The 27,927-nt window shown below is 38.9% G+C and overlaps 1 protein-coding gene across 2 annotated transcripts in view; it reads right to left on the bottom strand.

Annotated features, from left to right (window-relative positions):
* Positions 1–4,740: 4,740 nt before the first annotated feature.
* nrxn2b (neurexin 2b) overlaps positions 4,741–27,927 on the bottom strand; it is a 948,314-nt gene continuing 925,127 nt past the window's right edge. For both annotated transcript variants that reach the window (XM_059355183.1, XM_059355184.1), the window contains 2 exons: positions 24,452–24,530; positions 4,741–7,830 (listed from right to left, as the gene is read on the bottom strand). In XM_059355183.1, coding sequence (XP_059211166.1) covers positions 6,944–7,830; positions 24,452–24,530 — 966 coding nt within the window. In that variant the 3' untranslated portion in view covers positions 4,741–6,943. The remainder of the gene's footprint in view (positions 7,831–24,451; positions 24,531–27,927) is intronic.

Genomic DNA, 27,927 nt, shown 5'->3' with positions numbered 1-27,927 from the left:
ATGATCCAAAACGTTAAAAAAACATGAGATCCAAAAACTGAAAAAAAGTCATGTCAATTTTTTGCCAGAAATGTCATACTATTAAATACAATTAAAGAACACGGGTAGTAACAGCAAAAATAATATCATATGAAGGAATAGGACTAATTCATTTTAGTTGTGAGTATAAAATGACAGCAGAAGCAGTAGCAATTCTAATTAATTAAGAAATTCAACTAATACCGATGAGATAATAATAGTGGGTGTCTCTTACAAAAGTAAGACTTTAATACTGGGTATTCACAGACACAGGAAATTCTAAATTAAAAAGACAGTTTGCAGAATCAAACCATTAAATTATAGCCATTTGGATTAAATGTTTAGGAATAATTGGTCAACACTGAGCAGTTTTTGCTCTCTCTCTTTACAAAGTGGTGATTGTAGGCCGCAACAGTAAGCGTGGCCACAATCTGTGCACAAAATTAGGTCTAGAGTGTTGGTGATAGTAGTTGCGGCATATAGTGGTGTCTGGTAGGAGCAGGGCACCAGGTGAGGCCATAGCCACGCCCACCACGGGCCAGTGATTGAGTAGGACCACAGCAACCAACATGGTCTCACAGAAATCCGTGAAATAGCCACGGATTTCGCTTAACTCAAAATCCGTGGAATAGCCACGGAATCGCTCAAATTTCCGTGAAACTGACACGGATTTCGCTACAATGCAAGTTAATGACAGTCATATCCCGTGGCTATTCCAACATACAAAGTGATTATGTACATTCACTGTGTGAATATTTATAAAATAAAACATATATTTCTCGCTAGAAATGTGATCAAAATCCATTTTTATGCAGAAACTAAGTCAAAATATTGATTTTTCACTAAAAATGAGAGAACTGTCCGCCATGTTTTTTGTTCTGACCGCTTGGACCTTGAAAGTCACGTGACTTGGAACAAACCAATAGCCACGGGATATGACTGTCATTAACTTGCATTGTAGCGAAATCCGTGTCAGTTTCACGGAAATTTATGCGATTCCGTGGCTATTCCACGGATTTTGAGTTAAGCGAAATCTATGGCTATTTCACGGATTTCTGTGAGACCAGGTTGACAGCAACAGGAGCAGTCCACATCTGGGGCCAACAGAAGGGTTTGCCAAGCAGGATAAGAGCTAAATTTAAACTCATTATGGTTGACATTCACAACACTTCCAACACGCCCACTCAAAAGACAGGAAGTGTGCACCATTTCATACCATTATGACCACCATCATACCATTTGAGCAGCTTGTAGTGAGTCATCTTTTGTTGTAGAGGTTTCAATCTTAACCTCAACTCCACAATGATCCAGAGAGTACTTGAGAAAGGCCTTTACATGTCAATCATTTTAGTTAGATCTCTACATTTATTGTAATGAATTACTTTTATAAACAGTGACAATAGAATGAGATAGTAGGGCTCACATCTGACACGATCAAATAGAATGAATGATCAGTTTTAAAACTATAAAGGTATGAGTAAATCACCACTCCAAGCACTTACCTCAGCCTCCATCTGTCACAGTCTGAAACAGCAGTAACTGTGACTACATGATGCTGATTGGAGAGTTGTTCAGAATTCTACTTGAATTGTATGATTGCTCTTTAAAGTTTGCGACAGCATGCTTTCACCGTGCTTTTTAAACATCGCCACCAAACTGATTGGCTACTTGTGATGATTTGTTCCCTTTGTGAAAAGTATTTTAACTTTAGAGGTGTGAAGAAGGCAGTTTGTTGAAGACTCAAATGTAACTGATTATGGTTTTGCATGTGAATTGTCCAAAAAAAAAGTCTAATTTCACTCCAAAACCCTTTATGAGAAAAAGAGGGGGTGTCATAAAAACCAACAAAAGTGGTTTTATACAATACTTCTCTGTAGCTTGGTTTATATTCACACACAAATTAAGTGCAGCAAATCGATTTTAGGGGTTTAAATTAAATGTGTTTTTATATATTTCCTGTGTGATCACAGCCAAGCAACACCACAGAATAACACTACTGACGTAACATCTGGGTATGTAGAGATAAACAACACCTTCATATGTCATCAAGTTATAGGAAGAAAAATAAAGCGGCAGTTCTACCACTGCAGGTTTGATTAAAATACAAACATCTGTTACCATTAACACTCTGTTTGTCTGGTGATTTTCTTTGTTTCACTCCACAGTGACGGCAGCTCATCAACGCTGATGTGTTCTTCAGCAGTAAAGTGAATCCCTAGAAGCTCCAGAGGTGCTGTCCCGAGGCTGCTCAAACCTCACTGTGGGTATAATAAAAAAGCCCTGTAGCACTAATATATGCACCAGCTTTGTCTAAGTTGATAACAGAATACAACAGGTGTTTCCAAAGTCTCACACTGTGGGCCTGTAGGATTTGAAGAGGCTAGAATTGTCCTCTCAAGTAATCAAAAAATAATGATTTGCTTGCTGTATTTCTGACAGTGTAATGCTGATTTCTAAGATATTTAAACCTGTAGCGCAGAATTTTTTCTCTCCACCTTCTTATCAAATAATATCAAATAATTTTAAGCAAGCCAGTTTTGGAAAGTCGCTGTATTAATATTTTACGAATACCAACTTATCAAAGAGCAGTCTTCCAGTTCTCACACTAAAATTTAAAAGATTCTTATGCAACCAATGAGTGGAAATAACCCTAATCTAATACATTTTCTAAATAATGGATTAATCCGGACAATTTATAAGTACCATTGAGGGCTGAGTCTGTGTTGCGTCCAGATTTTTGATACGGAAACGTCAACTAAGCCTTAGGTTACCACAATGAGCTATGAACGCTAGCACTAGCTTAGCACTAGCAATATATTGCTGTGGACGCCAGGTTACTTGGGATCTGAAAGTCACATGATAACACAAACAAGCTAACAAGGTGGCGGCAACATTTGATCATCCACTCCTGTGTTCTGCAAAGTAAAGTTGCTGTTTTTTTTCCAATGGAGTCTGGTGACTTCAAGAAAGCATAGATAACAGCTTCAGTTTCCCGTTACAAAGGGCTGTCTGATGCTAAGCTAAAGGGGTGAAAATGTTCTTAGATGCACTTGAATGGTCCTTTTTAGGCGGCTAAAAGACATTTTGCTGCAGTATGCGGTACAGTACAGCAGTACAAATTGCTCCCCTCAAAGCCACCAGACTCCTTTGATAAAAACAGTAATATTACTGTGCAGAACACAGGAGTTGCTGCTCCACTGTCTGTTAGTTTGTTTGTGTTATTAAGAGACTTTCAAATCCAAAACTAACATGGCGGTACTCTGCTTTTCCAAACAAATATGTAACATCGTCATCATACAGAAACCTAAGTGGGAAAATGTTGTTAACTTTTTTACAGTTTTTTTGACGCTGCAACATACAGTCATGGAAAAAATTATTAGACCACTTTTGTTCTTCAATTTCTTGTTCATTTGCAATGTCTGGTTCAACTAAACATTACATTTGTTTGGACAAATATAATGATAACAACAAAAATACCTCATAAGAGTTTAATCTAAGAGCTGATATCTAGTCATTTTCCATGTTTTTTTTGATAATCACCAAAATCATTATCAAGAAAACCATACTTAAATTAAATTCTTATGAGCTATTTTTGTTGTTATCGTTATATTTGTCCAAACAAATGTACCTTTAGTTGTACCAGGCATTAAAATGGAAGAAATGGAAGAAAACAAAGGTGTTTTTTTTCCCCCTGACTGTACATACTTTAACCAAAATGTAAATGTTTGGATTTGAATATATAAGGAACTCTACTGGGAAAATACAGAATGATATAACGTCCTTCAGTATATTTAGCCTGCTAAAGTAGAGCCACTGGGGATTAAACAATTTTTCTCCTATCTTTCAAAATAATTTGATGTTGTAAGTTTTCATTTTGTAGAATACCGACAGTTGGCCAATGGCTGTGTTGAAAAAAGCCCATTAATTTAAGCTGTCTGCCAGTGGAGGCGCCAAAATCAGAAACTGTAAAATTCTACACATAGTGGCTTTAACCCATAAGAACCTATGGTGACACCGTGTAACAAACACTTAAATCTTCTAGAATCTCACATATTCAGCTTTATGCTTCACATTAACTCATTAAATCCCTAAGTGACATATACTCAACACCCTGGTGTGGGGGTCATGTGACTGTGACAAGAATTGACTTCTCTAAAATGTGGCTGTGACTGGAAACAGAAATGTGAAAAATTTTAAAAAGCTTACTTTTTCTTACTAGGCTAAGTTTCAACCCAATTTAACAATTCTAATCTGTTAATAGTTTGTCCTGTATTGCATTTCACTTGTTCTGACCATATTTCTTGAACAAATTAAAGTCACAAATGTGATATATGTTGTGGAGATGCGAAAGAAAAAGGTAAATCTGTGTCTCTGTAAGCAGAAAATGTGTCTAGTTTTTTTCTATTTTAAAATAAGAAATATTATAAACATAAATACCATAAACGCTCAATGTAACATTTATGTCACATCACAGATCTTTGACATTTAGGGGTAGTATTTTTTTTAAAAACATCAGAATTGTGTTCTATGTGGTCCACTTATAGAACACATCCTTTAAGGATAACTGGGTCTGGGTTCTTATGGGTTAACCAGCAGCCCTATACATCAAAAATAATCCTGATAGGGAGCTTAAACTTTCAAATCAAGTGCAGATTTTTCCAACTTTCTCAACATTAGACTGAGAGACAAGCAGACGAAAAAGAGACCACACGACACAGGGAGTAAGAAGTATATAACCAAGTGTATTCCCTCTGTTAATGTACACATATTTAGAGTCATCTCACTGGAACACTTTACAATAACATTTAGAAAGAACAGGAAGATACTGGGAGGAGTATGCTTGGAATGGAGGAAGAGAGAAACCAGACGAACGTGGCAGGAGAGTGAATCGATGGAGCCTGTCAAATGAAATGGCTGCCATCTTGTCTCCGGCCATATAGACAGAAATAGATATAAAACTAATATAAAAAAACATGGAGGATGAATAGAACCTGCTTTCTCCACAGGGTATGGGGACATACAATCTGCCTTACAGAGAAAAAAGGAATAGATGCAGGACAAAAAATAGATTGAGGGTGACAGATGGAGGGTGGAATAAGAGGAGAATGCATGTTCATAACCCAAATCACATTTGCTCAATTACCAAAAGAAAATACATAGAAATTTCCGTTTCCCAGAATCATAGTCATTTTTTTCTCCAAACAGGAATGATAGTAGGGAAAACACATTTCTCTTAGTAATGGGATGAGAGTCAAATATTTAGACATTTCACAAACTTTTTTCAGGATTTTTCTTTTCTTTTCATGGTACAGTTTTCTTTTTTAATAGAGTTGAGAAAATTGGAATACTAGAGTTCTGTTGTACATCTTCCAGGGAACTGCCGTTCACCTTTTATTTGTGTGCTCTTCCCACAAAGTTTGCTTTGCCCATTGGCTGCCATCAGTCCAGTCAGGCTAGAGAGACAGGGGGTGGGGGTGGGGGCGGCGAAAGAAACAGTTGCTTCTTCAGCTGCAAGGTCTCTCTCTCCACAGTGGAACTCCAGCAAGAATGAATTCAGAATTTCCCTAAAATGTCTCTCATTTCTCCAGAGAAAAGACTCAAATAAAGAGAAAAAGAAAAGAGGAAACCAAAGTGACTGAGTCTTGCAGCGAGGCTGCGTCAGCCGCACTGTTCATGAGAGGGTGGGGGTGTCTGGGGAGCGGGGGGGTTTGGGTGGTGTAACTGTTCCGACGTCAAAAATCCTAAAGTCTGTCTTCGCTGCGCATCATCAGCGTACTTTCACATTTCCACTCGCTCACGCTTTAGGTCCATAGGTTTCTGCAACGTCTATACATATATTTATAATTATATAGAACAGAGTTCATCTTGTTTGCTGGAGGTTTTTTCTGTTTTTCGGTTATTAGTAACTGTAAGGACGTGACAGTTGCTCTGCTGGCCCCACTAGGGGGCGCCTCGGAGGCCCCAGAAACACATGACACAGATCTGCTGGAACAAAAGGACGACCAAGGGGTTTTGGCCTCAACAAGTTTTTGGCTGCTAAACGTACAAGTTAGCATCCGTTAGGTTGGAGCGGTGGTATCTCACATAGTTGCTACGTTTAACGTTGTTATGATCAATTCATCGTCATATTTTTTGTTATTTTTTTAAAACTCCACAGAAAGAAAAACAGTTTTTTATCTCTTTTTCGTAAATGAATACTACATGCTTGAAACACGGCAGAGTTTACGTTTGCATCGGCTGCTGAGCACCAGACAAGGAGAGAAACAGAGTGCACGAGCGAAATGAGAGGAAGAGAGAGAGAGATGTGACAAGAGGTAAGAGATCGCGGAACACTTACAGAGGTGGGAGAGCCGGGTTTGACACAATGTTTTCTGTAAGCTGGCAGTATATTGATTTTACAGAGGGATGTCAGGTTGCTAATTCAAACAGGTGGAAAAATATATGCTGATACTGTCTCAGGTGAAGGCTTACACCACGAGCTCGCCTCAGAATGAAGTACAGACCATGACGCAAATACTGATGGTGGTGTTTTCCTACAGTACTCAAGATATTAAATAACCTGTCATGTGCTGAGCCATAAATCACTATTTTATCAGCATTTGGTACACGGTTGTTGGCACAGTATGTGTGGAGATGTGAGGTGTAATAGCCTTTCCTTAATAAGAAGTTAAATCAATCAAAGCAATGCTGAACAGAACATTGATGTCACCTTGCCTTCTTATTTTGCCACCTCTCTCTGATTAGACTGTAATTAGTAACATGTATGGCCACCTGACAATACTGAGTTTGAAATGAATGACCCTGCGTTATGTTTGCCGTTTTCCATATATATACTGCCTTTTCTCTCTCCCTCTTTCTCTCTCTTGTCTCTTTCCTTCTCTAAGTGCATCTACTGTCTGTCTCTGTGTGTCACGGCAGCGCTCCCTCAGACGTAGTACTCTTTGTCTTTGTTCTTCTTGTTCTTGGTGACCGTCTTGGCAGTGCTGGGCTGTTTCTCCTTCACCAGGGCTCCGTTGCTCTGCGTGGCTGAGTTACTGATGTAGTTGCGGCTCTGGTCCACCTGGTAGGAGCCCTCGTCGCGGTTGCGGTACTTGTACATGGCGTAGAGCAGGATGAGGATGCAGAGGGCGGCGGCCGCCACGATGCCGACCACCATCCCTGTGGTGCTGCTGGACTGCTGCACCTCTACGGGGCTTCCTCTTTCAGGAGACGTGGGGTCTGGAGTGGGAACATGGGGAAAATTTGGGGGGTAGGTTATTCCTGGGACTCTGCGGTGACCCGGGTCTGACGAGGGGTGGGCCGGCGGCAGCAGCACCTGGTCCCGGGTGTTCATTTTCCCGGCGGGGATTTTGTTGTTGCTACTGCTGCTGCCGCCGGCGGCCGGCTTGATGTGCGGGCTGAGCTGGTCGGGGTTTGCTGTGGGGGTCGAGGAGAGAGGTGGGCGGTGGGAGTTGGGGGAGCGGGAGAAATGGCGGTCTCGGGGGTTCTGGACACTGCCCTCGACGGCCGGGGGAGGAGGGAGGACAGTCCTGTCGGTGACCAGGGGGGAGTTTTTGTAATAGTCCTCGTCATCCGACTCGGTCATCTCCCCCGAGCCGTACGCCGACACCTCGATGGTCTCCTCGCAGTCCTCCTGGTCCAAGGAGCAGGGGGGGCGGCCGTTGGGCAAGGGGAGGGACTCTTTGGTGGTTTCGAGCAGGGTGAGGAAGGGGCGGTAGGTGGTGGGGGGCGGGGGGATAACTGGGTAGCGGGTGGCGATGGATGGGGGGTCTAGGGAGTCCACCGTTATAATGGGCAACACTAATTCACCTCCTAGGACAAGAAAGAGACAACGGAGAGGAAAGAGTGTTAGAGACCACCTGAGAGGGACACCACCTCCAGATGAACAGAAAAAAAACAGTTCAAATGAATACAGCAACACCAGTATTAGAACAGCACTAAAACTTAACATGAAGGTTAGTTATATAAGTTTAGTTAGTCTGTTCTATTTAAAAAGTTAATATGCTGACTAACTGTGAACTGAAATACATACAAGATGTAAGACAATACTCTATCCTGCACCTGTTCCTGGCTGTTCTGACCTATCTCCCTGTGCTGCATAGACCTACATCACGTTATATCACTAACACAAGATAAAAGTAGACTACAAATTACACTGAACAACTTAACATCTATTGTACTACACAGCCTATCCTTCACTGCTAACTTTCTTACCTATGCTGACTACACTAACGCTCATTTGTTTCTGGTTAAATAAGATAGCAAACCACGAGGTTCAGGTCACTTACATCAACAAATTGGCCGCATGATTTTTGCATGAAAAAAAAAATTACAAAAAGAAAGCTGTGTAAGATTGTTCTCGGATAGTGATAAACAACTTTCCCCCCCGTCTTTACCTCCTTCCTCTTTTTGCTTTTTTTTATTGGGTGAAAAATAATCATAATGTTAAGAAATTTGAATTATTCATTTTGTTTATTTCAAAATTCTCATGAAGGATGGGCTCACTCCCGTTTTTCCCCCCTCTGGGCATGGTGGTTTCTATGGCTCATTTCTAATTAGCTTAATCTGTATGCAAAACCCTCAGGAGCTGCTGCAGGAAACTGATGCCCCTAATTTCTAACCCAAACTCTCAGTACACTGAGAGGCAGTATTAAACACTACTGCTCCCTTTTCTCACATGGGTCCCTGATGCCCACTTCCCTCCCAAACACCACACATAAACATAAGGCAATGATATCCTTCTTAAAATCGTCCTAATGAGCCAGAATTACTTGTAAAGCTTTGCTTATGTAATCTGATTTTAGCCCAGTGGGAAAACACCCAAATTAAATAAAGATTATTGGGTGTATAACAATATCATTTGTTAAAGTTGCATTCATTCAGTTGGAATCCTATCACATGCCCAGCTGGAAACAAGTCCTCCAACCCGTACGACCACATATGTTGTTTGTTCCTACAATCTAGTACAGTACGACCTACAGGAGCGGTTCCTAAACGAGGGCGGTTTGAAACATGTTGTTAACGTTGTCCGTCTTGGTTACATTTAGGCAACACAAATTAGATGACGAGGCATTTGGCTACCTCAAGAGAGTCATGGTTGGAGAAAAATTACATGTTTGGGCTTAGGAAAAGATACTTTGACGTGAAATAACTGTAAGTTATGAAGGTGACATAAAATATGACTGAGCTCGACACAGAAGCAAAGCAGCATTCTTTCTAATGAACAGCAGGGGGCGACTCCACTGGTTGCAATTAGAAGTCTGATTGTATAAGTCTATGAGAAAATGACCTTAGATCTAACTTGATTTAGTACCTCAGGAAACATATTCCTAATGAGTTTATGTCTCAATCACTAGTTTCAAGTCTTCCTCAATACAACACATTGTTCATTTTGTAAATTATAGTCCAATTCAGAGTAAAATAACAATCCTCAGGGTATACATCATACATTAGTATACATTGATGTTTTTTTCCTTCATTACCCTGTTGGGCAAGTGGGTTGGCAGTATACTAGCACAAAGTAATTTTTAAAATGTATTTATTAAAGACTATAAAACAACAGTGAAGATGTGCGTGATAAATAGTTCAAAAACGACACAAACCAATTGGTTACATTACGTTGACTATGCGTGGAAGTTATACTACTTGACTTTTGGTTTCCTCAATCGGACCTTGTCATTCTTTATACTCTGTATGCTCACTTCTACCTTGGCTTCAGTCGGAGTTACTAGGGGCACTTTAGGTCGAAACCCAACAATAACCGTAATTATGGGTCGTAATAAGCTGCCGTACAAACGACATATGGGGTCGTTCTTTGGCGGAGGACAGTCCCCCAGCTGGAGTTAAAACATATTGGGAGTACGTTAACAGAACATGGCAGAATATCAGTTTATACACTACATTTTACTTTCAAAACAGTTTTCCCTTCAATCTGGCAAATGTGTAAGGGTCACAGTCAAGGAAACATTTGAAAAACATGGCAGAGGGGATTAGATGATGGCACATCTTGGGGGGAGAAAAAGGGGAAGGTAACAGCAAAACATGACCAAAGAAATGCCAACATCACCAGCATAAAATCATGACTCTGGCTCTTTGTTCATTTGATGAGGTAAATCAGAGTGACTCAGAGGGACAGGGGTTGGATCAAGCATTTCAGGGATAATGGGGGATTTGTAAGGGGAGGTTTTGGGATTGGAACAATTCCCCCGTGGCCTTTATTCAGCTCAGCAACGCCCCCCAAACCTTGTCAGTTACACAACCATACATTTTCACTTAAGAATAGCAAAGGCTTTGTTACAAAAGGTGATGCATTGAGTTAACAAAGCCACTAAACATATCATCACAACACACTTGAGAGAAACAGGCCTTGAAATTAAGCAAAATGTGAAAGCTGTTACAGGAAAAAGAAACGTAGTAATTCTTCAACCTTTCTACTAACTTCTCATTCCTTTGCTGGAATGGCTAGTTTCCATGGCAATGCTCAAGTTATTTCTCTCCATTATATTCCCTTTCTTTCTGTGTTTGAGGGCTGTGTTTCACCTTGAAGGCTGCGAGGACAGCAGAGCGCAGTGTCACATTTAAGGAACAAAGAAGAGTCGCACAGAGAAGGATTTCACAAGTTTAGTGCGCTCCAAGAAATCTTTGGTTTTGTGAAATAACTTGTCAAAGTCACAGGAGAAGGAAAAAAAAAACAGTTTTGGGGACCTCAGAGATCATTCCTCGGAGATAAACGATGTACGTGTGACTGGGGGTGATGGAGGAGATGGTAGTGGCGCTATCTTTACTTAGCCATCTATCAGTATGGTAGAGATGCTGCAAGTGCAATTTCAAGCTTTATACCTGCAGCCCAGCAATTACTGAGGAGTAACCTCCACTCACTGTGTGCCCCACTTACAGTACATGTGGCTGACATTGCAAACAGCCTTGGCCTTGTTATTGTGTGTCTACCTCATGTGAACCCATATTTATATGGAGGCTCTGAGAGGCAAGTGAGAAAAACACATTCTGGTGATTCATTTTCTCTGTCTGAATTCTCTCCTGTGTTAATAACTTGAGAACAGGTGATTTTTTTTTTTGGTGCCTGGATTATCTTTCTGAGTTCCTTAATTTTATTTGCCTCTCTGAAAACATGCTTTATGCTATTTTTTTTTTCTTGTCAGGATAATTTTAGCAAATGTTTGTTGCTGTAATACTCATTTTGGCCACAAGAGGCTGAAGCGCACCATCAATATATGTTCTAAATAAGATTTAGGAAGCGTTCATATTTTTTTCTCTGGTAAGTTTTAATTTCACCAAGCCCTTTAAACACATGTGTGAAATGAAAAAAGTGAAAATTTAAATCATTATTTGAAGTATCACAAGAACATACACTGCCAAAACTGTATTTTCTTGGGAAAAAAATGAACTTAACCTGAACTGAATATCCTTTTTAAAAAATGTTACTTAATTCTGGTTTCACAGATGAAAAAAAAGAACTTAAAAAAAAAGAAAACAGTTTTAAAAAAGTCACCTGAAGAAAAAGGAAACCGGAATTTTTTATTTTTTTTAAATTTTACTTTTTTTCAGGTACTTAACAGGTCCTGACATTTTATTTTTGTTGCCAGAATATTCTTTCTTTCTTTCTTTCTTTCTTTCTTTCTTTCTTTTATTCAATTTTCCCTTTTTTTCATTTCACACTTGTGTTTAAAGGGCTTCGTAAAATTGAAACTCACCAGGAAGAAAACATGAATGCTTCCCAAATCTTATTTAGAACATGTGGTGATGGTGCGCTTCAGCCTCTTGTGGCCAAAATGAGTATTACAACAACAAACATTTGCTAAAATGATCCTGACAGAAAAAAATAGCATATAGCATTTTTTTTTACAGATTAAAAAAAATGAAGGGACTTAGAAAGATGATCCTGAATAAACATTTTGTCCACCTGTTCTTAAGTCATCAACAGTCTTCCATACATATAACACACATCACTCTGCTGTACTCTCAGAACGTCATAGAGCCAAAGCCTGCCGGCCATCCTCCCGTATGTCTGGCAGGCAGTGGCTACTAGAAAAAGAATGAACCTCAACTCTCATACACAGAGTAAACCACATCTCACAACTCTAGGCAGTTATCAAGTGAACCATCGTTTCATTTCCTGTTGTGTTACCCAAGCCTACTGCACCCATAGTTCAAACCAATCAACAGCTTCGATTGGCTCTCCCTTTCTCCACGATTGCACCCTCTTCTCTCTGTATGCAGCTCAGATCACTCTCTTAACACCCACAGGCAGCTTGCAGACAGGCTCGAGGAAAAAAGGCAAAAATAACACGTATGTTGACAGTGGTGGTCTCCTCCTGAAAGCTGCCAAGAACCACAGAAGAACCCAACATTTGATGGAGTTTTCAGGCATGAGCATGAGATGTTTGGGTATTTTATTTAGCATCAAAACGGCTAATTTCCAGCAACCAAAACCAGACCTGATGCAAACAGTGCTGAAAAATACGTGATCCCAGTGTGTGGGTGTCTCTTTCTTTAACATTGTATCACTGTAATTTAAGCATTAAAGCGAGAGAGACTCAAAGGTATTCAGCCTGATTGATTGAGTTTGACTCCATTGATTTGAACAGCTGAGGCAGTGAAACCACGTTTAGCCCACATGATGAAATTTCTTCTTTATCTTTACCCACACGCCTCTCAACAGCGCTGCCAGTATGAGTCACCCCCTTCTATTTACTCAAAAGGAGAACAGGGCAGATGGATACTGATGCATCTACGTCGGTCTCCTGACAAACATCGTTATTCTGCCGCTCACGTTGCCCCGCTCACATCCATTTGAAATATTTAGAGCAAAAAAGGTTGTATGAAGTTTGAGCATTCTATAATTCAGCTTTGATTAGGTTGAAGATGGAAAATCCTACACCGTGTCCGAGCATAATATATTTTCCCTTGCTTGCTTTTAAATCATGCCGCAATAGGCACAATAACAGCGACAAAAAATGTTTCTTTATACATGCAGCTCCATAAACTGTTTACAAATGCTGCATTTGCTGCTGTCGCTCTCAGGCAAAGTGATTTACTTGGACACAAAGGGACAGGCCCTGCCCATATCGTGTCTCACTGTTGCATATATTGGCTACAGCTCATCAGCACCTGGATCCACTCCATCAAACTGGCTGGATTTTTATCTTTCTGGCCTGCTCTGTGTTTCCACCTCACTGTAAATCTGTCTGTCACTGTAAATGCACAGAGAATCACCTGATGCAGAGATATCAACATCTACTACTTCACCCCCTCCCTGGTTTTGCATTTGGATGATTTATGCTCTGTATTTTATTTTTTCTCCTGCTGTACCATGGTGCTGCAACTGAGTGTATCTGAAGGGCTTGTTTGCAAAAACAGATATCTCATTTAGTATTTATTTCCCTAAATAATCTGTTTTTGCAAATTAACTCTTCTTGTGTTTCACATCTTTGTTCCACTGTAAGCGCTCACTGAACCTATTTGTCCCATTAAAAGGTCAAACAACTGCTAAACTGGCAGGCTCTTGGAAAATAAGTAATGTAAAATCAAGCAATTAGGAAATGACTGGGTTAGGTTGTTCAGACAAATTGTGAATCAGTGTTTCTCCACCATGCTCCTGCAAGAAACCGTGATGTTTGTTTACAGTTTGAGAACACGTTCTCCAGAAATACTTATTAATAAAATGCTTTACTGACCAGTTTTGAAGGTAAATAGTTACAAGGCATCTGAATAATGCTGTGGTGACTGAGTCTCATGAGTCTCAGTGCATTCTTTCCTTTTACATTCCTGACTTATCTCTACAGAAGTTGTTTGATCCTTGTTGATACTTTTCACAGTTGCATCTCAAAGTACATTGTGAATATAAGTTGTACTGTAACACTGTTCAATAGCAAACATAAATAAATGGTGAAAATGGTGAAGTGTGTATATTAATGTTACAACAAGACCTCCAACCTAAATGACAGAATAGACAGTTTGTCAATACCACCCATAACGACACATATGAGCATTTGCTAAAAGCGACTCGCGGTGCAGAGCAGAGCGTTCTTAAAATAGCACACACGTCATTATACATACACTTAAGGTCGCGGGGGTAAAAATGGCTGCAGTTTCTGTAAATTTAGGCTGCAAAACCACTGAGCTAGGTTTAGGTAGAAAAACTTCCCGGTTAGGCGTTATTAAAGACAGTTTAAACAGTAAATAAATGTACATAAATATCTGAAGTGAAGTAGCTACGAGGGTAAAGTGATTCCCGTGTAATGTAAGTTGTGTAAAAAACGTAAAAATAACAACAACAACAACTTAGAATTACGTACAAAAAAAAAGTTAAAAAAACGTCAAAAACTGAAGTCACGTCAAAATCGTAAGTTCAGAAATTGTGAGCCACAGAAGTTATGTAAAAAAAAAAAAAAAAAAAAATTACGTAAAAAGTTGTTTGCTTTTGTTTTCACATGGGACACGAACCCCGTTCTCCTGGGTGAAAGTCCACCTTTTTTTCCACTGGGGCATGTTTCATGTTGCTGTTATCCGACGCTATAATGGATCACAACACTATTTGAACCAATAACATTATATTAATATACTCCACAAAAAACATTTGAGTTAAATCCTGCATTGTCATCAGGCAGTCTCATCAGCCAACCCAGGTAAATTAGACAGCTGGTAACTCATCAGAATCACAAATGATGCCCCCATTGAGACTATCTACAGACTTTAACTTTAATATAAAAATGTTTGAGATAGAATCTACTTATTTTGATCACATTAAATATAATCTTTATGTGTATGTAATTCTAAATCAAGAGAATTTTGAATGAATCCAACACAATAGAATTAGTCCGTTTTTAATTGACAGGCACTTCCTGTTAAGTTATTAACTCAACTTGTAACATAGTTAGTTTTAATTAATAATATTACATTACATTACATTAAATGTCATTTAGCAGACGCTTTTGTCCAAAGCGACTTACAATAAGTGCATTCAACCTGATGGTACTAGACATAGACCATAGGAATCGAGTAAGTACATAACTTTAAGAGCTAACTGTCATCGCTACAGGAGTGCTATATGTTAAAGAAGAAAAGAAGAGAAAAGAGGAAGAAGAAGAAGAAGAAGAGTATTTAAAAATGTTTTTTTTTTAAATATACACTACCGGTCAAAAGTTTTAGAACACCCCAATTTTTCCAGTTTTTTATTGAAATTCAAGCAGTTCAAGTCAAATGAACAGCTTGAAAGGGTACAAAGGTAAGTGGTAAACTGCCAGAGGTAAATAAAAAAAGGTAAGCTTAACCAAAACTGAAAAATAATGTACATTTCAGAATTATCCAAGTAGGCCTTTTTCAGGGAACAAGAAATGGGTTAACAACTTAACTCTATGGAGTCTTGGGCTATTTTGTCCTTTTTTTATTCTTTTCATGTCTTTGTAAGTCATTTTGTGTCTTTTTTGGTCATTTTGTGTCTTTTTGTGTCTTTTTTGGGTCATTTTGTGTCTTTTTTTTGTCATTTTGTGTCTTTTTTTAGTCCTTTAGTCCAACATAAAATGTGATTTTGAATCTTTTTTTAACTTTCAAAACACTATCATGCTCAATAAAGAATTTTTAATGTTGCAAATGTGCATTAATCTCAGAGTACACTGAGACATTAAACTGCATAATTTTCAATTAAATTCTGGAAAAGTTGGGGTGTTCTAAAACTTTTGACCAGTAGAGTATATGTTAGGTGACCATGACTTAACCGAGGTATTGTTGGAAGAGGAAGGTCTTCAGCCTGCGGCGGAAGATGTCCAGGCTGTCTGAGGTCCTGATGTCGGTGGGGAGCTCGTTCCACCATTTGGGAGCGATATTACGTGCAATCTGCCTCAATTTTATTGAGTAGCTATCGTTTATCTTTTATCACAGTGCAGCGCTGCACTTGGACATCACAGTGATGCTGTGATGCTTCTTTACAATCTCTTTGTAGCAACAGGATATTGTGCTGTTGAGATCATCCAGAGGACGCTGGTTCAAGCCTCTACACTGCCAAACATCTAACCTGTGGAAACCTATAAACCCAGGGCTGTTTACTAGCTAAGGGAGATCGATAAAGCATCACACTGACACCCAAACCCATCGAGCAGTGTGGGTTTTGATCCCATGCGAGCCGTGAGTCACACCGGGCGAGGAGGCTTGGCGCTCTGGGTCATCCCTCATCTATCATCCAATCTCTTAGTTTCACTCCTCGACCTAAAAAGAACATTTGCAGGTTGCCTCTATAGCATGTCGCCTGATGAATTATTGAGGAGCTCCTCAAAGCTCTGATCTTGTCAGAGTATAACCGATATAGCGCCTACAACATCCTGGGACTGATAAGTAGCTCGGAGGTATGCGAGAGAAGAGGGAAAGTGAGGTCGTGCTGAGGTAGAGAAAAGACAGAGTGAAGTGAAATGAAAGAGATTTAATGAGCACCGTTTGTTGTGAGAGAACCACATGTCGCTAATTGCGTGTTACTGTGCAAACAATTTGTGCTTATGGTGGATTTTTCATGTATCATGTATCTCACAGTTATGCGGATGCACAAATATGACTTTATGAGTGTCTTTTCCACAGTGCATGTTTCATCTTTGTCCCCACTTCCTGTGTCTCGTCACTGTTCTGACAGAGGCTCATTAACAGCGATGGAGGATCCAAACCAAAGCTTTAATTGGGTGATGTAATTAAGGCTCCCTAACAAAGTCAAAGTTTAATTAGCCTAGTGGGAAAGGCGGGAATCGTTCATGGGAATTTCACTCTCTTATATCCTCTCTTCTGCTTCCTCTCTCTTTTCTCGCTCCTCTCCCCCCGTTTCTCTCTTTGAGCGCAAAGGAACGTGACACAAATCTCAATGAGGGTCAGTCCTTCACAAACGCAGTCCTTCCAGCTCTTTCTCGCTCATCTCTTACTCTGGTCTTTTTTTTTTTCTCTCTCCGTGTTTTCTGTGCTTTGTCTGTTTTGCATTTGCTCTGAGCTTGTCAGCAAGTGTGTGACTGTGGCTGCGCAGCAATCATTGTCTGAGGGTCATTTAGCAGCTAAAAAAAACGCCAGGACAAAATGCTGCTGGAAGAAAACAAGGTGCATGCCTTGAATTGTGTGTTATAGTACTACTGCTGCAGTTGAATACATCTGTATAGTGCATATGCTTAACACAACCTGGGTTCCAAAAAAAGTTGGGACTCTGTGTAAACAAAACAGAATATGATCATTTGCACACTTTTTTTTTAACAGTTTGACTTAAAACTGCATTAAGACAATATACTTAATGTTTTAACTCATCAACTTCATGGATTTTTGTAAATATATCTTTATTCTGAATTTGATGCCAGTAGCACTAAAGGAAAAAGTTGGTTCAAAAGCAAGCAAAGTTGAGGTGAGGTTTTGTAAAAATCATGCGTGGGTATATAATCCAACAGAACAACTTTTCCCCAAAACACTATTGCAAGAAATTTCACCATCTACAACCCATAACATCATTAAAAGATTCAGAGAATCTGCAGAAATCTCTGCACATAAGGAGCAAGGCCGAAAAACAACAACACAGGATGCCCATGAACTCTGATTCCTCAGATGGACACGATGTATGGAACGCATTACTACATGGGTTTGGGACTGTTATCGGTAAGCCCAGTCCATTGCTAATTCTAAAAATGTAAGTTAAGCCTCAACCACACAAAGTGAAAGCCAGATATCAACAACATACAGAAACGCCGCCCACTTCTCTGGGCTCAAACTCATCTGAGACACAAATTTGAAAAAAGTGTGCTGTGGTCTGACGAGCCCGCATTTCATATTGTTTTTGGAAATCATGGACATTGTGTCTAAAGACTGAAGAGGAAGCGGATCATCCAGATTGTTGTTGTTATTGTGCATGTACTACACAATGTGTGGAAGCGCAATTTTGAATTATGAAGCGCAAAACACGACAACGGAGAGCAACTGAAGCTAAAAAAAGGTGATGTAACACAGTGGTAAACACTTCTTTGGAGAATGTTGCAGGCATCAAATTCAGAATGAGAGTATATCTACAATAAAGTTGATCAGTTTCAACATCAAATATATTGTCTTTGTACAGTTTTTAATTGAATATATGTCAAAAAGGATTAACAAACTTCTTTTCGAGTCCTGCTTGTATTGTACTGATCCCCGTGAATTCATATCTTGCTCAATTTAATAGAAAATCCACAGCTTTCTCTCCTTCCTGAAGGCAGTTCAATAAGACAGAGCTGCATTGAAAACACTGGTCCGACCACACAATGACTACAGGCCTGTGTTTGTGGAGCGGTGATGGAGAGGGGACATGTTTGGCGGACAATGTTGATTCTTCTCTTCCTGTCGACGGTTTTCACCGAGGCTTATCCGACCTCGCTGGTTTTGTCTCTCTGGAACTCTGGTGGCATCTGGAAGGTGTGATACGGAGCATGTGCGTGCGCGTGAGCCTGTTTGTTGTTCCTCAGGAGAAACGGCGGCGGAGAGAAAACTTTACACCCACAGAGTGAGAGAGACAAGTGTCTGTCTGGTAAGGTGAGCATGTCTGCTACTGTATGTGTGTGTTTGTGTGGGCATACGAGAGAGAGAGCTGCGTATCCCCACGGGAGATTAAGCCTGGGCATAGCATCCACTGAAAAACTCTCATTTCTCCTTCCGATAAGAAGGGAATTGAGTCTCTATTTCGGTCCCCACCACCTACAGAGAAAACCGCAGGAGAATGCTACACTCGACTTTCTCAGCACAGGTTCAGATCCGTTTCTCCTCACACAAACATACCGATTGCCATAATCTCCTGTTATTTACTGTCCAACGTATATTCTACTTAAAGCACTAATCCTTATTCCTGAAAAACTTCAGGAAGTGCTTTTCACTGACAAGGACATTATGGGACTGATTTGTTCTGTTTTGTTAATTACGCTCAGTTAATGTTTAAAAGATGGTTCCATTACTTTTTTTATTATTCTTCTTAATATTATTTATTCATTTATTCAAATCCAAACATTCACATTTTGGTCAAAGTGTCAATGTTTTAGCGTTATAATGCCACTTTGCTAAGTCCTTCTAAAAAAAATAAAACTCCTTAAAATGACTTTTTTTGCAAAGGAGTCTGGTGGCTTTGAATAAAGCGATATATATCTATAGCTGTGGACAGGGGCTACACCAAAATAAAGGGCCTCCTTAAAATAATCACAGTCAGTTTAAGTTGTGCTACACTACCGGTCAAAAGTTTTAGAACACCCCAATTTTTCCAGTTTTTTATTGAAATTCAAGCAGTCTTTTTTTAGTCATTTTGTGTCTTTTAGTGTCTTTTTTTGTCATTTTGTGTCTTTTTTTGGTCATTTTGTGTCTTTTTTTTGTCCTTTAGTCCAACATAAAATGTGATTTTGAATCTTTTTTTAACTTTCAAAACACTATCATGCTCAATAAAGAATTTTAAATGTTGCAAATGTGCATTAATTTCAGAGTACACTGAGACATTAAACTGCATAATTTTCAATTAAATTCTGGAAAAGTTGGTGTGTTCTAAAACTTTTGACCGGTAGTGTATGTTGAGAATACAACAATGATACCAAAAACCTTGAGAGACATGCATCAAATCAAAAAATTCAGTCTACATGTATAAAACCACTGACTGATCACATTCTGTTTTAGTTAAATTTAAGACAAAGTCCCAACTGTTTTGGATCGGAGTTGTATTTACATCCCTTTAACCTGCTTCATATCAACCAGATTCCATTGACAAGCAATTTTACCTCACAGAACCTTACAGCCACCTCGTTTGGTTAGTTTGTTTATGTTTGTTTATGTTTGTGTGACTTTCGGATCAGAATTAATGTGGCATATCCAGCAGTATATTCTGTGCTGTGATTTCCCAAATTTTGACTGTGCTGGTGCTAAAGTTCATAGTTTAAACTTTGTCACTGCTTCTTGCTAAGGCTAAGTGGGCATTTCCATTTCATCAACAACGCAGATGAGGATTTTAATGAAGGTTGGCTCTGACCTCGGGACATTTGAGTAGATTCTGGGCACATCTGGCCTTTATGTATCATTTATCATTTATCAAGTGACTTAAAATGTGAATTTAAAGAGGATTAAAAGTTTGTATCTGTTGTGTAAAAAGAGGAGGTATACCCAGGCTATTTGTTCTCTTCAGGTTTCTAATAATAACATTCCTAAAATAACAGGAAGGTTTTGGAAAGGAATAAAAGGTTTTGTATTTTCTGAACTGCCTGGGGGATGAATATCATGTTTTGTTTGAAAATAATAACACAAACATCATTGAGAATAGAAAGAACTTGCCAAAATACTTTGTAAATCATCCATCTATGTTTAAACTTAAAGCAAACAGATAAACCAAGGACAATATGTAAACTATGGGCTTTTTTGAGAATGTTCTCCTTTACTTTAAATTACTTATTTGTTCTAAAGAGTGTAGCTGTTTACCTTTGTCCTGTTGTCTTGTTGACTCTCGAGTAAATAAAACCTGAAACCTGGATCTCTACTAAGATTAGCGAGACATTTAAATTTTGATTACATTTCTTTGTATTTTGTAAAACTCTGAAATGAGCCAATAATAATCTTCATGTGCTTATGTTTCCTTTCTTTTTCACATCAGTTTCCACCAGGAATGGGGAACCCTGGGGTAAGATATATAAAACGGTGCTTATATGCTTCTTGTAAAGCGACAGTGCATACTTAATATGCGCTTCTAGGCATGGTTTCCTAGAGAGAACCAAATGTGATATGATTAACAACACAGTGAAATAAAAAACCTGTTTGCTGAGTTCTAATCCTGTTTCCATGTGTTAATTGCTCCGTTATCTGTTGTGACATGCATAATATGTGTCAAACAAGCAAAGTCTCTCTCATGTCTTTTGTATATAATGGTGAACTAAAGTTTGTTTATGTTGCTGCTATATTTCAATTTACACAGTGAACTATGGTATACCAGTCAAGTGTTTATTTGACACATCAAAGTTAGATGGCCCAGCAGCAGGCCTGACCACTTTTTTTTCAGAATCGGAAGCTGGCTCAGTCTTTACGGTACATATGATGTATGATGATTGGTATCATACAAAACTTTAAAAGACCCATGGGATCCATTCAGCGTGGTCTCCCCTCAAAAAACGTCAATAAAAGTACATTCAGCAAATTAGGACTCACATTTTAATGCACTAAAATCTATGCACTAAATCTATGCACGACACTTTGCTATGTTATTAATATTATTACTATTATTATTATTATTATACATACTGTTGCTGCCATTACTATTATTACTATATACTGTAATATACTATTATTATTATTATACCGGCCTTACCGGCCCTATTTATTATTATTATTATATAATATTAGTATTATATTATTATTATATATTATATATTATATTATTTTACTTGTAATTACTTTATTTATATTTTTCATTTTATTTTTATATTGTTTATCTATTATTACATATTATATTATATATATTATATACTGTACTACTATTATTATTATATACCGTCTAGTCACTATAGCATTGTTGCCATCATATCACCAGTTTAATTATTACCATCATCTGCCAACCATCCTACCAACTGATCTTCTTTTCTTAACTTCTTAAGTGTCCTTGTTCTATTCTGTGTTTTTTTCTATTGTTGTTTTTATTTATGCTACCTCAGTATTTTATTTTATTGTATTTTATTGTACTTGAATACCGGACTGCTGTGACAACTGAATTTCCCTTCGGGGATGAATAAAGTAATCTATCTATCTATTTACATTTTGACTGTCCTCTGCTGACACGTTGCAGACCTAGTTGTAATGATACGATGAGTTTAAATGGCGGATATCATACTTGGGGTGGAAACGGAAATGGATGCTAAGGTAAGTTACGTTTTATTTTGCGTAACTTACGTTTTTTACGTGACTTCCGTGGCTCACGTTACTACTTCACTTCCGGCATTCATGTACATTTATTTACTTTTTAAATTCTCTTAAAAGTCTTTTATTGCCCTAAACCTAGGTTATGTAGAATAAATTCACAGAAACTGCAGCCTTTTTTAGATCCGTGAACCGTACGTGTATGTATAATGATGTGTGCTATTTTTAGAACACTCCACGGTACAGCAGAAATGCTCATTTTGACAAACGCTCATATGTGTCGCTATGGGTGGTGTTGACAAACAGCCTATTATGAATGTCTTGTCATGAAGGGGCCTAAATAATATTTTAGCAAGGGAAACAGCTAATATGGCCATTTAAAAATTTAAAAGGGGTCCTTTAACCTCTGACCTTAAGATATGAATCAAAATGGGTTCTATTGAGTACCAGTGAGTCTACTATTTACAGACATGCCCACTTTATGCTAATCCCATGCAGTTTAGGGCAAAAACCTTAAAGTTTTTCTCATGCAGTACAAATGTGTTATATAAATGTAGCCTATTTGCATATTTCTGCATACTGGGGTCCCTAAACAGTCTTGGAATTGCATAAATTGAGTATGACTGAAAAGCTGAAACACTTGTAAAATCAAGGAATTTTATTAATGTGTGAAGATGTTAGTCTCCATAGTACTATTCATTGGAATGAGAGCATTTTCTAAAACTTGACCTCCCTGTATTAAATAAGCTGCTGTGACCTCTAGGATAATCGCAACCTCATAAAAGTTTACAACCACAAACTACAGATATAGAGCATTCAGAGGATGTAAGGCTTTCCAAGTTATATTAACAATACAGCCTAATTTTTGCTCCCTTTATGTATGAAAATAGAGAAATCAATTTCAAACAATGTAACTGTCACTGACCACCTATTTCCATGCTTCCGTTATGTTGGCAGGAATGTTAAGATATATATATGCAGTCAATGCAGATTCTGACAACAACAGTGGTCTATGAGGCCATTAAATACATTGTAACATGTGGATGGAGCAATACTTAAAAATTTTTCTCTGCAACTGTCTTCGTCGTGTCCTACAGTTGTGTCGGGTTTGAACAATTTGATACATAGCCCACACGATTTCCAGTGGTAGTGCTCTGCTTTGTCTGTGTCCATAAGCTCTCAGAAAACCTGCAGGAATATGGACGAAGTGAAAGCAGAGCACAGACAGAAGGCTCTGTCCGTATCCGTATCGAATGTTGAGCATAAATGGGCCCTGAGGGGGTTTCTTAGCAGTTTCTGGAACAGAAGTGCTCCCCATCCAATCGCCAAAATATGTATGTGTTTTTTATACCAAATCACAGCATAGATTTTTCTATGGTGTTCCTAAATGTGATATATTGGAATAATTGAATGATATATTAGAGGGATTTTTTATTTATTTATTTTTTACAATTCTTTAATGTTCAAAATTGGTTAAATTTACCCCCAAATCTGTGTAAGAAATGGTATAACCCCAAATATTTCTTGGAAATAGCCATCATATACACATATCATAATATTCAAAACGCTTATACACTTTATTCTAGTTATATTATTATTATATCGTAATTTATTCATTAATTGATTAATATATACATATATATACACATATATATATACATATATATACATATGTATATATATACACATATATATACATATATAAATATATGTACATATAAACTTGGTACCCTACCCTACACCACCCCTACCCTGGAATGTTAAGAGTTAAAAGAAAGTCCCAAGATATTATTAACGGGGTTCCAAAAGCACATTTTCTACCATTTTAATCCCAAGAAGTTAGCACTGTAACAGCACACAACCTGGCACTGATTTAATGATAGGTTTCGATGAGGCAATTGTTGTTTTCATCCCACCCACACCCATCATTTAAATCTGAAATGCCATTCCTCAACCAAAATCTTTTTTGAAGACACGATCTTCCAGGATAAAATGTCATTAAATGTGGATCTCTATTTTGGTCATTTGAATCACACTGCTTCACTGTGCGTGGTTCTTGGCAGTTTTCATGTATGGCCAGCTTAATAGAGCTGGGAACCAACAGAGGCAGGGAGTAAAACACATGGCCTTTAACTTCCACCTCCTGTCATGGTGTCAGAACATTACTTGACCCGCTGTTCACACTAACAGCGCCTCAGCCACCGGGCCTGCCAGGCTACAGCTGTGTGCTGCGCCGAACAAGCTGCGTGTCCACGTTGAAACTGTCCTGCTCTGTTAAAATTGGAGCGGGAGATTGGTGCAACAGCTGGGTAAATGCCAGATACCACCACTTGGCTGAGCAATTTATGGACCGCGGTGCTGCCGCCTGCCTGCTGCTTTGAAAACCAATAAGAGAGGAGGACGGAGGGTACACATCTGGCCACTCAGAGCTGCACACAGAGAGCTTAGCGGTGTCATGTAAAAGTGGAGAAAGGGAGATATAGCAGTAGTCTACTGTTGTTTCTAGGCTGCACTTTGTTTTTTGACACCAAGTATTATGAAGACAGAACTCCCTGAGTTGACTCACCATTTCCAGGCTCACACTCCTCCAAATCTTCGTCATCGCTAGGACACTCAGCTGATGCTACCAAGAGGTCATCCGCATTCTGGAAGAACAAAGAAAGAAAGAAAGCGGAGGAGAGAAGTCAGGATGCATTTTATTGGTGTAAAGGATACACAGAACATCTAAGAGGGTTAAGAGAGTCTCTGGCAACAAACGTAACAAACCTGAACCAAAGTCAGAGTTCCAGAAAAGGTGCCCTTTGTTCAGATGGCCCAATAGTCTGAAGAAGTGATCTTTCTCTAACCCTAACCAAGTGTTTTTTGTGCCTAAACCTGGACTCCAGTGTTTATTTTCAGACTATTGGGCCATCGTACCCATCATACCCATGGGACGCCTCAACAATGAGCAATCCCGAAGAAAATTCATTGATATGGGTCTCAAAGTTTCCACAAAGTATGTATTGCATCAACTGGAAGTATTATTCCCCCCTTTCTTTTTCAAAAATAATTTCAGAAATGACTGTATGCCCTTAGAGAAAACCACCCATGTCCTGGAAAACAGATAGGATGTATTTCTAAGGATCTAGCTACCTTTTATTATTGAATATGTGGGAACTCAAATCAAATATAGACTTGCTGTAATCTTTGTAATTGGCTCCAATGTAGGCCAATGGTTGAGGTCACTTACAAGTAAGTCAATTATTAAAATTGTTATCATTTTGATTATTTTACCGTTTTCCTTTTTTTCTGTGGATTACACTGAATTTGGAAACACTTCTGATGTTACCAAGTACTTCTTCCACGTATTATAAACAAACTTAATGCATTATAATCTGCTCATGAGGTTGTATAATTATAGTTACTACTCATAATACTCATAATACCTTATAAGACGTAAAGCATTTTATAATAACTTATAGTGTGTATTTTGTTACCCAGCTACCCACTGCATGACTCACACAGCTCTTCACCCAGAGACGGGGTCACCCGATAGAAAATGGGAGGCTTTTATCAGCATAATTGATTCAAGAGCTGCACTGCCTTTTATCTCTGTTATTAATCCATGACCTGGGAGTAATAATTTATTAATTACATTTTATGAGTGCGTGTTCACGTCACCTAGATCTCAAATGAACCTCGTGATCATGCCTCAGATTCTCTATCAAACATGCACTTTCATTTCTGTTCCATCCATGCATTCAGCTGCTTTTTTCCCCCCGAACTCTATATAAAATGGCACACAATGAATCAGTTAACCTACGCACTCCTTTCACCAGTGTAACTATAGATTCCCATACCCATGGTCGAGGGCCTCACCCCACTGTCTGTGGGCCCAGTTCGACATTTAATTGCATGTACACATGAATATTCACGAATACGTCCAGCTCTCTAGCGCAAAATCATAGCCCTCATGAGTTCGAAACATTAGTATCACACTTGCGGTGTGTTTGGTAATTCTGAACAATTTATTGGTAATGACTCAAATGTTGCTAAACTTCCTCTTTCAACTTCATTCAATATTTGTTTGTTCTTGAAAAATTGAGGTGAAAGGTCCGTTGGGTAATTATGGTAATTTTGCTGTGTCTATCATGAGGCTTTGTAAACATCACATTTTCCCAAATCACTTGAGTAAGTGTAATGCTACAGTTGTTATAGCTCCTTAAAATAGTTAGCTATCTAAGTTAGACACATGTTCAGCCAGCTGAAACACAAAGGCGGGGCACACAAAAGAAAGGTGAGCAGAAGGAATGCTCGACAAGACTTTTACAGTTGTTGGATGTCGTCTAACATGTAGCAGGAGGCTAACGCTAGCTCCTCATCATCCTTAGCTTAATTTAGCCACATCATCGTGTGAGTACATACAGTACAGGCCAAAAGTTTGGACACACCTTCTTATTCAATGCGTTTCCTTTATTTTCATGACTATTGACATTTAAATTCATCAAAACTATTAATGAACACATGTGGAATTATGTACTTAACAAAAAAGTGTGAAATAACTGAAAACATGTCTTATATTCTAGTAAGCAAAGGGTGGTTACTTTGAGGAATCTAAAATACAAGACATGTTTTCAGTTATTTCACACTTTTTTTGTTAAGTACATAATTCCATATGTGTTTATTCATAGTTTTGATGCCTTCAGTGAGAATCTACAATGTAAATAGTCATGAAAATAAAGAAAAACGCATTGAATGAGATGGGTGTGTCCAAACTTTTGGCCTGTACTGTATGTTTATGCAAAATATAATTGTTTTTTGTTTGCCAGTGCACAGTTTACCAGTAGGAGAACATATTTGGCCACCGAGCCAGTGATGATGAATGATGATTATATTAGTAAAGGTGTGATTGGGTTAGTCTTTCATACTGCTGCTGTGCCAGTAGGATATCTGAGTAGGCTGTTAAGTTGTGCAAATTATTGATGAGCACTCTTTGAGTTTCTTTTAGTTTGGTTTCTGTGTGTCTCATCTGTTCAGTATGAAAACTATTTGTGAAGAATGATAGTTTCACAGGCTTAAGGTCTTGCTATTGATCAGTTTGGTGCTGTGCCACGAAGGCTGGTCCAAGGCTTCTCCATTGTGACAGTAATAATAAAAGTCATCATAAATGTCTTTTTAGCGAAATTGTGTGTATGTGCGCTGAATGCTTTTAGGCCAGAGGGGAGGGCCCAAGAAAATGTTTTGCCCTGGGGCCTATCACAGCCACGTTACGCTGCTGACTCCTTTAAACTGAGAAACCCGGACATCAATAAGTGCCCATGGCAGGGTGTGTTTCTGGCTATAATCCCATGTCTCGCTGTCTGACTGTCAAATGGCAGCTTCAGCCTCCTGCAGCTATCACTGTTGTAATTTAGTGCAACATCTGTGACACACTTGTAAACCCTAATTTAGAAACCCCCGCCCCACACACACACCTCCAAAATAAACCACAGCAACAGCGTTAAGTGTAATTTATTGGATAAAGAATTGTCACATGAGGCCCACTAACCCAGTGCACTGATAAATGACGGAGGAGAGCAGAAGGAGTAGCTCCGAACTCCAGTTTGACCTGGTCAGAACTTTTCTCATCAGTTTCCAAGTTTAATCCACAAGGAGACAACTTTAAACTGCCTCGCATCCGTCCAGACGAATCAGAGAGAGATCCCAAACACCTGGGAGTGCTCTCGACTTAAGACAGTAGCAGCGAGACTGCAGCTTGTGATCTTAGTTTTATAACACCCTGATACTAAATTTGGGTCGGAGCAAGACAAGTGATGACTCCAACTGTTTCATGGAAACCCACAGTATCAAGGGGTGAAGGGAGGAAGAAATAAGGCCCCACACACACACACATCAAAAGGTAGATCTTTTATTCTAAGCATCAAAGCACATTATTCCACTCTGATCAAAGCTGCAGCGCGGCGGGTAGCTCAGAGCTTTTGGAGAAATTGAAATTTGTGTTTCCGCTTGCTTGCTTTCCGCCACCCTGGCCTGTCTCCTGCTGTCTCCGCTGTGTCTTGGTGG

Source organism: Centropristis striata, chromosome 17, assembly GCF_030273125.1.
Source record: "Centropristis striata isolate RG_2023a ecotype Rhode Island chromosome 17, C.striata_1.0, whole genome shotgun sequence".
NCBI classification, from domain to species: domain Eukaryota; kingdom Metazoa; phylum Chordata; class Actinopteri; order Perciformes; family Serranidae; genus Centropristis; species Centropristis striata.
This window is presented reverse-complemented; position numbering and strand designations above follow the sequence as displayed.